At 37.8% G+C, this 10,487-nt stretch overlaps 2 protein-coding genes across 10 annotated transcripts; one reads left to right on the forward strand and one right to left on the reverse strand.

Annotated features, from left to right (window-relative positions):
• Window positions 1–49: 49 nt before the first annotated feature.
• On the forward strand, window positions 50–2,666 carry SH3PX1 (sorting nexin 33-like protein SH3PX1). Of its 2 annotated transcripts, none has more exons than XM_011308769.1 (4): window positions 50–250; window positions 437–578; window positions 659–1,957; window positions 2,068–2,666. In XM_011308769.1, the coding sequence occupies exons 2-4, from the start codon at window positions 564–566 to the stop codon at window positions 2,317–2,319; spliced, it is 1,566 nt and encodes a 521-aa protein (XP_011307071.1). In that variant the 5' UTR covers window positions 50–250; window positions 437–563; the 3' UTR covers window positions 2,320–2,666. The 2 variants fall into 2 exon arrangements, with proteins under 2 accessions (XP_011307071.1, XP_011307072.1); XM_011308770.1 differs by lacking the exon at window positions 50–250 and adding an exon at window positions 260–350.
• CaMKI (Calcium/calmodulin-dependent protein kinase I) lies at window positions 2,554–10,433 on the reverse strand. Of its 8 annotated transcripts, none has more exons than XM_011308762.1 (10): window positions 10,123–10,433; window positions 9,359–9,662; window positions 8,634–8,768; window positions 7,672–7,740; window positions 6,321–6,395; window positions 5,992–6,254; window positions 5,763–5,903; window positions 5,296–5,422; window positions 4,899–4,936; window positions 2,554–4,794 (listed from the first exon to the last, which is right to left on the reverse strand). In XM_011308762.1, the coding sequence occupies exons 2-10, from the start codon at window positions 9,466–9,468 to the stop codon at window positions 4,373–4,375; spliced, it is 1,380 nt and encodes a 459-aa protein (XP_011307064.1). In that variant the 5' UTR covers window positions 9,469–9,662; window positions 10,123–10,433; the 3' UTR covers window positions 2,554–4,372. The 8 variants fall into 8 exon arrangements, with proteins under 8 accessions (XP_011307064.1, XP_011307063.1, XP_011307065.1 ...); XM_011308761.1 differs by having other exon boundaries at window positions 9,359–9,763; XM_011308763.1 differs by having other exon boundaries at window positions 10,060–10,433.
• Between the last annotated feature and the right edge of the window lie 54 nt (window positions 10,434–10,487).

Consider the following 10,487-nt stretch of genomic DNA (forward strand, 5'->3'; position numbering starts at 1 on the left):
TTCCCACAGCTGTTTCTCTCTTTATGTAGTGAACACACACATAGAATCCCTGAACGTCAACGTGTTCACCGCCTCCTTTGTTGAGACATTCAACACCAAAAATAAGAGACAATTGAATATTATTGTTTTGCCCTTTTTTTAGTGGCTGGAGTCAATAATTATTCATCAGCCCGAGATTTTTTTGAGAATTCTAATTGGTATTTCGTTGTCACAAATGATATTGAATCTGGAGGGCACAACAAATCAACTGGTATTTATCCCCACACTTGGTCTGACATTATTAAAATTAATCCAATGATCTCCTCACCATCATTTTATACTGGTGATAAGAATTAGGAGACCATCAACAGGTTGTTGACGTTGGAACACTGAAATATGCTTAATTAGAGTTGATTTATTATTTTTTCATTATTGTATTGTTTATGGTTTGTTCCAGGTGGTATTGATGGTTCATACATGATGTTGAGGGGATTTTCGGTGGATTGAAGTAGCTCCTATTGCAGTGAACGTCAAGTTTTCTATCATTAATTTGGTTCTTTTGAATTTTAATCTTGAGGTGCGGAATGGAAGGCCAGCAGGTGTGTAATTATCACCTCCATACAACAAGACGTTTCAGTATTGTTAAATATTTTCTTTGATTTATTTAATTAATGGACAGGTGAGAGCAGTTTATGATTTTTCGGGAGATCCAGGAACCGCGGAGTTATCGATCACAGCTGGTGAAATTCTCACAGTGACTCGGGATAATGTTGGTGATGGCTGGTGCGAGGGCTACAATCAGCACAATAAATCTGGACTATTTCCAGCGGCTTATGTTCAAGCCATTGAGCCTTCAGCCCCAGCCTCCATGACTCAGAGCACAGGGGATTACTGGGACGACGACTGGGACGACGACTCCGAGGTCGGACAGACCCAAGCTTACGTACCCCCTGGAAACTACCTGCACAATCAAATATCTGGACAATCAAGTATCGATAGTAGTACGATGCAAAACGTTCATTCGGTCATTCCAGAGAGGAGCATGCCAAATGTACCAAAGAAAAATAACAAATTTTCAACGCTCATTAAATCCGGTGAGGACAGCTTTCTCCTCGGGAATAGGGTTGTTCCTGTTCCTGAGAGTGAGAAGGTCTTCGTGGAGGAAACTGAGGATGGCAGGTGTGAATGGGTGCCCACCGGGGAGAGATACAGTTGTGTCATAACTTCACCCAAAAAAGAATCGAAATTGAAGGGACTCAAGAGTTTTATTGTTTATCAACTCACGCCGACGTTTAATAATATTCAAGTGTCCCGGAGATACAAACACTTCGACTGGCTGCACGAGAGGCTAGAGGAGAAATTCTGTTTTATATCAATTCCTCCTCTCCCAGATAAACAGATATCGGGAAGATACGAGGAGCAATTTATTGAGCACCGACGAACGCAACTCCAGGAGTTCGTGGATTATGTGTGCCGGCACCCATTGTTGTCACGCAGTCGAGTCTGGGAGCATTTTATCACGTGTACAGATGAGAAGCGTTGGAAAGCTGGAAAACGAACGGCTGAGAAGGACGAACTCCTGGGGGTCAATTATTTTCACGCTGTCCAGTGCACGGACACTCCCCTGGACGCCATCAAAGTGGAAATTCAGATCGACGCCTTCTCGAGATTCATCAATGGGCTGGACCCGGTTGTCAAGAACTTTATGGCGATGGCTATGGACCAGGGGAAGAAGCATCAGGGATTGTACAAGAGGGAATTCCAAAAAATCGGCCAGTCTTTTGTGTCTCTGGGGCATGCCCTGGAGGGAGACGTCGGCAGACTCACGCAAGCTCTGAAATTAACGGGAGAGGCATACAACGATATTGGAAAATTATACGAAGATCAGCCCAAGTTCGACTGGGAACCACTTGCTGATAAATTTCATATATACAGGGGAATCATTGGGAGATTCTCTGATGTCATCGGTATCCACAAGGTAATTATTTAAAATATTATTGAATTATGCAGTTTCGGGAAGTTATTTATATTTTTGAAGTATAAAACATGTAACAATAATTTGATTTTCAAATTGATTTATTATTTCAGAGCGCAGTACAAAAGCGAAAAGACTGCGAGCGTTTAGTAACCGAGCATAAAATGGAATTGAACCAGCTGGGAGAGTTATCACGAAAAACTGATATCATAGCTCGAACTCTTTTGGCAGAGGAGTCACATTTCCAAACGGAACGAGAGGTGCACATTCAACAAGCGATGAGAAAGCACCTCGAGGAGCAGATAAATTTCTACAAAAATATAGTGTCTAAATTGCAAGACGCCCTGGCAGCCTACGACGCATGAAATTCATATGAAAAATTATTTTTGCTCTCCAATTAATAATCTCCAGTTTGGTGCATTTCAATGAGTATTATGGTACATTTACATACCATCGAAGATCACTGAGTATTGATAACTATCGATTTTTAAATTCTCTAACCCTGGACTTGTATATATCCAAATAACAATGTAACAATGATGATTATTATTGATAATAAAGAAAGATGTCTCAAACGCTGAGGAAAGAATTCCATTCAATTTCAGAAATATGTGTATTTTCCAGTAACATTATAATAATCACAAGCACTGTACATATTTTCTTTAATATTTCACCAGAATATATAGCCTCGACTCCACTCGCAAAAAAAAAACGAAAACGTACACATACATAAATGAATAATGACGTTTTTTTCCCTTGAATTACAGACCTAAATACATTACTCCATTCGATAAATCGTTTAAAATCTTGTATACCTATTAATCCATCTGAATTTCAACAATATGGCCAAGGGTCGGACGGACCACCGTGAAATGCACGTGTATTCATAATTCATCAGCTGAAAGCTGTACCTTATACCAAACGAAGCGAAGTTTAAAGATCTCAATTGATATATTCCCGAAAACAGGGTTCACAGTTAAAAATTAAACGAAAGATGATATCACTTCTAATTAATTAAGCATTGTTTGTCGAAATAATCGAACGATCAGATCTAGATCCAACAGGGATCAATTGTCATTCCCCGTTTCACCTTTAGTATTTTTTTTTCTTTCGATAAACGTTTTGATCGTTAACACGAAGAAGGAAACAATATTGACGCTGACTAAGATACAAAATTCTACGATCCAGAGGTGAAATAATAAAAATATACATCTGATCTATTTACATTCGGAATTATGTGCAGATCTCACGAAAAACAGGATAAAAGAGGATAATGAAAAGTCGATGTGTCATTAGATGAAAAATATATCAATCACATCGAGACCCATTGAATGTCTGAAAAAAGTCATTCCACAAATCTACCTGCATTATTCACCACCTAATGGTGCATCTCAGTCAGCTTTGATAAAAGTTTTTAAAATGCCATATACAATTATATAACGAACTATCTATAGTATAGTGCATTGTACATACAATTCCGTTAAAAATATCAGCTGAAATTATGTATAGAATTTTATATATATGTACAATATACATATACACGAATACATGTATTGAGAGAGTCACTCCGTTAGTATGGCTCAAAATGTTTACAATAATATATCATATACCTTGTAGCGATTTTTCACCGATATTTCCATTGTTAATTCAAATATTCATATTAACTTTGAAATGAGAAAATTTGATGAAAGTCTAAAATAGCCTTACGTATCATAAACTTCATTATTGTTCATATCTATTTCATTAATCATTAATTATCATCAAAAAATATCTTAATGTAACTGGTGAGCTGTCATCAAACGGTTCGAGACTCTCGCCTGTCCCCGCAAAAATATCTTCATCTGTCCTCTATACTTAGCGTCATTATTCTGTCTTAATATACCTACCCTTTTTCATTAACTAAAAAATCATAAAAACAGAAATAAACAATCTAAAACGATATGTCGTTGTATCATTCGTAAATCGGATCTAAAGGAATGTCGATGTGTTCGAAAAAGAAATAGAGAGATTCGAATATCAAAGGTAGAGAAGCAAATAATTAAAAATCAAACAAATAATTATTACAAACAAAGAATAAACCGAATTCAATCGTCAATACCTCGAGCACCGCAACGTGAAATGTATCAATTAAAAAAATATTTCTCATAGATCTGAAATTATCTGAATTTTCGAGATACAAATACTGGGATATGATTTTTCGTTTTATTTCCCTGAACTTTGCAATGGAAATAAAACAAAATACAGCGAAGAAGATTCAAAGAATCCAATAGAATCCCAATAAAATGTCGCGAGAGTCCCTGGATTGGTGCTAAATTTATCAACATAATAATGTGACACGTGAAATCCCACGGATATGAGATATCGAAGATTGAAGAAGATAAACTTCTTTTATTAAACCATTGAAAAAGCTTCTGAGATTCAAGATTTTTTGTGTCTATGCTGTTTTCTAACCGGATAACTGGTATTTCTCCCGAAGAGAGTGGTAATTGCCGTGCGTGTATTATGCCACGGAAGCTTAAAGCGTTTGTGACGAAAGTACAATTGTGAGCAAGAAGCATTAGGTAAAGTGGTTGGATTAATCGGTGGCTCAATAATTTGCTTCAGTTGTATGTATTTGGTGTTCCCGACGTCCGATGGCGATGATTCGGATTTATCTGGGCCTGATCCCCTCTGGATGCCGTTGGATTGCCTATGGAGGGGCCGGTCAGTCCTAAGGATCCCTGCTCCCGTTGCTGATGTTGTCCACTGTTGAGTGCCAGCCTCTGCATCTGACGTATGACGGTGGCCGCGTGATATGCTTGCTGCAACCATGAGACAACAGGGAGACTTTCCTGAGGAGCCTGGCGAGTAAATACAGATCATGAGATCATTGATAAATACAACTGTCTACTAACCTTCCACCTCGACTTGGCAAAGTTCTTTTTAAGTTGTTCCGATACAGTACCGTGGATATTCTTATTGCTCGCTGCATTTCCTGATATCCTAAAAACATTATCACACACGATGATAACATCAAGCATTGGGGATTACGTGTGGTAAAAGCCTGAGTTGTTAATGATCATGATTGGGTTATCATGGGGTCTACCTTGGCTCCAAAAATCATTTATCCAAGACCTTTTTGTTGAGAAAAAAATAAATATATATGGTCCAAAAATGAAAAGCCCAAAATGAATGAATCAAAATGTGAATTCAAATTTATTAATTCAATTGGTTAAGGACACGTAAGGAAATAGGACGAATGAACAGAATGACCAAATGACCAAATGACATTGGGCAAGTGAATTTTGGAGAAGTACAGATCCCGTTATGATCATGTCAATGCTAAAGACAATGAAACAAACCATGGATGTGCGAGAGCCTGCTTGCAAGTGTATCGCTCTTCGACATTAACGCACATGAGTTTGTGAATGAAATCCTTGGCTGAATCGCTTATATCGTCCCAGTATGGTGAATCGAATTCAAACTCACCTGTAACAGTCTGGTTAACTTTCACTGCCACTAAATCGGAGGGAATTAAAATCGATTGGGAATGAAAAATAATGTCGATAAATCATTGGTGAGTTGAGGTATCATTCGAAATTGTTCAACAATTTCCACACGAGTTACTTACAAGCCCTGGGGGGATTACTCAATGTATCGGGGGCTGTAACGAATTTGGTCAGGACATATCAGAGATATTTTCCTCGCGTACGTGACTCATCGATACCTCGAGGGACCGAGATATCTTTTGAGAGTCTGAGTGGATTTGGAGACAAACTGACAAATTGATATTTCAAGGTGAATTATGTGTGACGGGAGAGGGGATTACCTTTCAGAATTTGTGCAAACAGATTGGCATCACTCTCGTCGTAAAATGGTGGATATCCACACAACAGGATGTAGGATATGACTCCTATGCTCCAGACGTCGACGGCTTTACCGTAGGGTCGCTGTGCAAGGACCTCAGGAGCTGAATAATCATGGGAATTAAAACAATTCAGGACTTGCTATAATTTTAATTCTCAGACCTGGAGATTAAACTGGAACAAATCACTTACCGACATATCCAGGTGTTCCACAGGCTGTCGCCATAATCCCTGAGTCCTCCATTTTCGACAGACCAAAGTCACTAATCATTATTTTGCTATCCTCATCAGGACTGTAATAAAGAAGATTCTCAGGTTTTAAATCCCGATGTACAACCCCCTGCTCGTGCATATAGTCCACAGCCTCCAGCACTTGTCTTATCAAACCGGAAGCATCCTTCTCAGTGTACGACCCCTTCTCGACTATTCTATCGAACAACTCTCCACCCGTCACCCTTGAAACATCACAGAATATCATGAATATTCATAAACACCACTCGTTTCTCTCTCAAATCACTTACAGTTCCATTATGAGATAAACTTTATGCTTATCCTCGAAGGTCTCCAGGAGCTGTACGATATTGGGATGTTTCAACCTAAAACAATCATCAAATTTTAATCATCCAATAATACCACCACCTCTGCATTCCATTAAAAAAAATTCCTAAATGACAATGAACGTGTTTATTAGATCAATTTAATGGAGTCGATTTAGATGAATCGTCCAGTCTTTTTCCCATCCGCAATCTCATGCCCCAGCGCAAATCCATCACGTGTGAATTACACACGAATTTACAGATCTCAGAGAGGGGGAGCAGAATTATGAAAAGACCAGCTATCACCTGCTCAAGAGTAATTAAACTCCATACCGAAGTTATCACATTGAATTTGGCCCATTAATCCATATGAATTACCACTAAATACTCGATAAAAACATTCAGCTGTTTTGTGACAATAAAATAATGGAGAGAATTGTTTAAAGGAATAGATAAAAAGCAGCGGGTGTCGTGCATACATGCGGCGCTAGCAAGAAGGTTTTACAATTAAAATACGACAAATAATTGAGCAGCTTGCGACTAGGGATACAACAATTATTCAGCGCATTATAAGATTATTTCATTGATCCATTGTTATTAGTAGATTATGTTCTTTCAATTTATTGTTGATTGAATTGTTTTATTCATTTATTTGACGCCCATTGGAGCGATATCGATGCCTCCAGCAACAATATTACCGAGGGATGTGATTCGTGTAATTATTATGAAAGTAATAACGTCATTATTGTTAAAGTTATTATCAATGGTTGACGCGTTGTGGATGGAGAAGATAATGGAGACGTTTCATCGGGAAAAATAAGACTCGACCTTCAATGGTGGATTGAATATCACCGATCTGTCATAACTGGATGGTTACGAACCAGTGGAATTTCCATTTTCTCATTCAACATTTCATCACCGAATTTATAATATTAAAGTGGCAATAATGAAAAGTGTCACCATGAAGACAATGAATTCATCTAAAAAAATCAGTCAATCACAGCTGTGAGAAATAGCTCGTGAATAGTAACAGCGAGTGAAAATAAATAAAAATAAATGACCAATAAATCTCAATGCCATGACTCTCAGACCCAATGACTCATCGTGCTAGTTTCATTAATTTCGAGTAGAAAATGAGTGCAGAATTGTTCTCAGTATATCCTGAATGAGTGATTCAATGCTCAATTTTGATTGATATAAAAAAAAATATATATAAAAACAATGTACAAATCCACAAATAATACTGAAACAATATTCTCGTAATAGATAATTCTATTTAATATAAAAAAGGGTGGTATAGGTAGCCTGGTTCCCGTTAATGTGGGTCCACACTTACCATCCTCTTTCGCCACTACTATCCGACATCGGGCCTGCACCACTCTGTGGTGTTACTGTTTCACTGAACCTACGAATTACAATAAACACCATACACAATTACATCATTAAATCTAATGAATTATTAAAATTTTTTTCAATTTTCTAATTTCTTTCACATCCCCAAATGCCGTACGTCGATGATAAACCCTAATTGGATGAATTAAAGTGGAGAATTGACTGAGAATCATCGACAGATCAATGAATCGGATGAACAAGTCAATAGTATTGGTAATTGATGAATTACACGGGGGACATGTCGATGGGAGAGTCTGATAGATGACTTGTGCTTTGTGTTTTATGTTCTCTGTTCTCTCTGTTCTCTCTGTTCTCTCTGTTCTCTTCTCGCAATGGTAATATCTACATTAGACAAGGTCCACAGTCCAGACCCAAATATCGGTATTAAATACTCATCGTATCCAGTGACCGCACCCTCGGAGTTATTAAACAAATAAAATATATCAGACGTATGATAACTCTGTAAGCGAAATGTGTTGTATACATACATATGAACATATACAACTCACATGTAAATGATATACATTTGAATTATAATATTCATGTGATACGCGAATGGCTTAGAGTGGAATATAAAGCGGCGCGCAATAAGATAGAAAGCATGCCAAATAACAAATACTCAAGTTCCAACAAGCGATTTTTTGGAACTAGTGCTAATTCAAGTTTTATCATCAATCAATGATTACGTATAATCAAGTAAAGGAAAATATTAAATAATATTAATAACATTGTCGCAATGGGCCACTTCTCTCAGACAGTTTCATCAAACAAGGTTTTAATGCGTCAGTTGTTTATTATATATTTTATTATAACTTCGCAAGTGAAGTTTCAGGAGATAGACAAATAAAAGGGGTGAAAGAAAAAATAGAATTTTGTGGTACAGTCGATCTGGCATTTGTCTCCTACCTTCGTAACACCCTGATTTCATTCTCCAATGAATCCTCCTTGCCTTTCAGTGCCTTCTTATCAATTATTTTCACCGCAAACATTTGCCCGGGTCTTTCCTTACTCTCCGCGAGTCTCACTTCCGAGAAAGCTCCACTGCAAGATAACATTCCTCATTTATTTATTTTTACCTCAATAACATTTGTTTTAATCTTGCGGACATTCGGTTTTTTGTTGTTACAACTGACACTCAGTGTTTGACAATTTATTTAAATTCTTGAATATTTTAATGTGGAGGCAATAGACGGATTATATATTTATGTTAAGGAATAATCTATTTTTATAAATACTACAGAGAGAAAAATATTATATTCCCAGATGATACGAGAGCCGTTTCTTTCTCAACAACAAGTTATGCAACGAATAATAATAAGTTGCTCGATGGCATTTGACACTAGCCCCAAGATTTCTATTACATTTCTCCGATAAAAATCTGTGTGACTTTATTTTTAATGGATAATTAAGACCCCCATTAGCGAATTGCTCGTAGCAATGTCAGGAGCAAACAGGTACGGTAAAAATATAAAATATATATGAGTCTTGGGGAGCTGTCAGTGTGGAGATCCACCAGCTGTCCCCACGATTTTCTCATGATGACGAAAACCGAGACATTATCCACGTGGACAACATAAAAATCCACCCCGAGAATTGATAAATATTTAATAATTTAATAAATAATAACTTACGTTCCCAGAAGTTCCTTAAGTACGTATTTATCGTCGACGGAGGCGGATTTATCGTCCTTGCCATCCTTCTTGAGCTTTTTATTGGACTCTTTTCTACTGAACAACGGCATCTCAGAATTTTCAGTGCTAACTGACGATTCGAATGACAATTCACCGTCTCAATGACGAAAACAATTAGAAAGTCAAAAATCACAGTTGAAATTCCCAAATAACCACAATTCCAGTATCGAAAATCCTCAATACCCTTCAACCATCCAACAATCACCAGAGTAGCCCGTAATCCTCAGCTCACACCACAAATCCTCTGAAATTTCACAATATTCCCATATTTGTTTTAAAAATGACCGTTTCACTGAAGTTTCACCATTTGCATAACGCCTTTAAATCTCAATCAGTCGTGTCCACCTTTTAATAAATTTTACGTAATATTGAAATAACCGAAAAAAGGGGGGAGAAAAAAAAATAAAGAATAGGAGGTGGCAATCGAGAGACAGCGATAGTCCCAATTTTCACACGAAGTTGCTAATAAAAATGAAAAAAAAATAACCGACTGTCTATCGAAGAGGAGCAACAGTATACTGGCCGTCAAAATTTCCACAGTCCACCAAAAACCGTCTCTCCAACACCACCACCAAAAAAAAAAACGACCCCTCACTAACACCACAGACACACCTAAAAAATTATTGCAAGCGGCAAAATACCCAGGAATTTGTCTGCAACTTGATTTCTAAAATTACAGCACACCGTCGAACAGTTATAATTACCCAATAATTCGCGCATACGACACACCTCGACCTCTCATTGCATATAATGAGCACTTGGTTCAGGTTGAAGTGATTATTTCCCCGGAGTGACTTATCCTGACTTATCCCGGAGACCCCAGTCGAAAAACATGAGTGACAATTGAGAAACCCTGCGGAAAAACCTCATGCAATAGTGATCAGGGGTGCTCAATGGCTGATTATCTATCAAGTACTTGTGTGTACTAGTTTTCCCGGTGCATAGCAAAACAAAACTGCGACTAAACTGCATCTATTGCCAACCCTGCCCAAATAATCGAGCACTTGGTAGCCTGCAGCTGTCCAAATGCCCAAACGCCTGCGCACTAACTATTTACCAACGCTAACGA

This window comes from Fopius arisanus, unplaced genomic scaffold, assembly GCF_000806365.1.
Source record: "Fopius arisanus strain USDA-PBARC FA_bdor unplaced genomic scaffold, ASM80636v1 scaffold00062, whole genome shotgun sequence".
Classification (NCBI taxonomy): Eukaryota; Metazoa; Arthropoda; class Insecta; order Hymenoptera; family Braconidae; genus Fopius; species Fopius arisanus.

Excerpts from the sequence above, each read along its gene's own strand:
- CaMKI (XM_011308762.1), bottom strand. The coding sequence starts at position 9,468 with ATGCCGTTGTTCAGTAGAAAAGAGTCCAATAAAAAGCTCAAGAAGGAT. Across the intron at positions 6,255-6,320 it reads GTTTATCTCATAATGGAACT|GGTGACGGGTGGAGAGTTGT; the intron begins GTAAGTGATTTG and ends TGATGTTTCAAG. Across the intron at positions 5,904-5,991 it reads TGGAACACCTGGATATGTCG|CTCCTGAGGTCCTTGCACAG; the intron begins GTAAGTGATTTG and ends ATGATTATTCAG.
- SH3PX1 (XM_011308769.1), top strand. Across the intron at positions 1,958-2,067 it reads ATGTCATCGGTATCCACAAG|AGCGCAGTACAAAAGCGAAA; the intron begins GTAATTATTTAA and ends TTATTATTTCAG.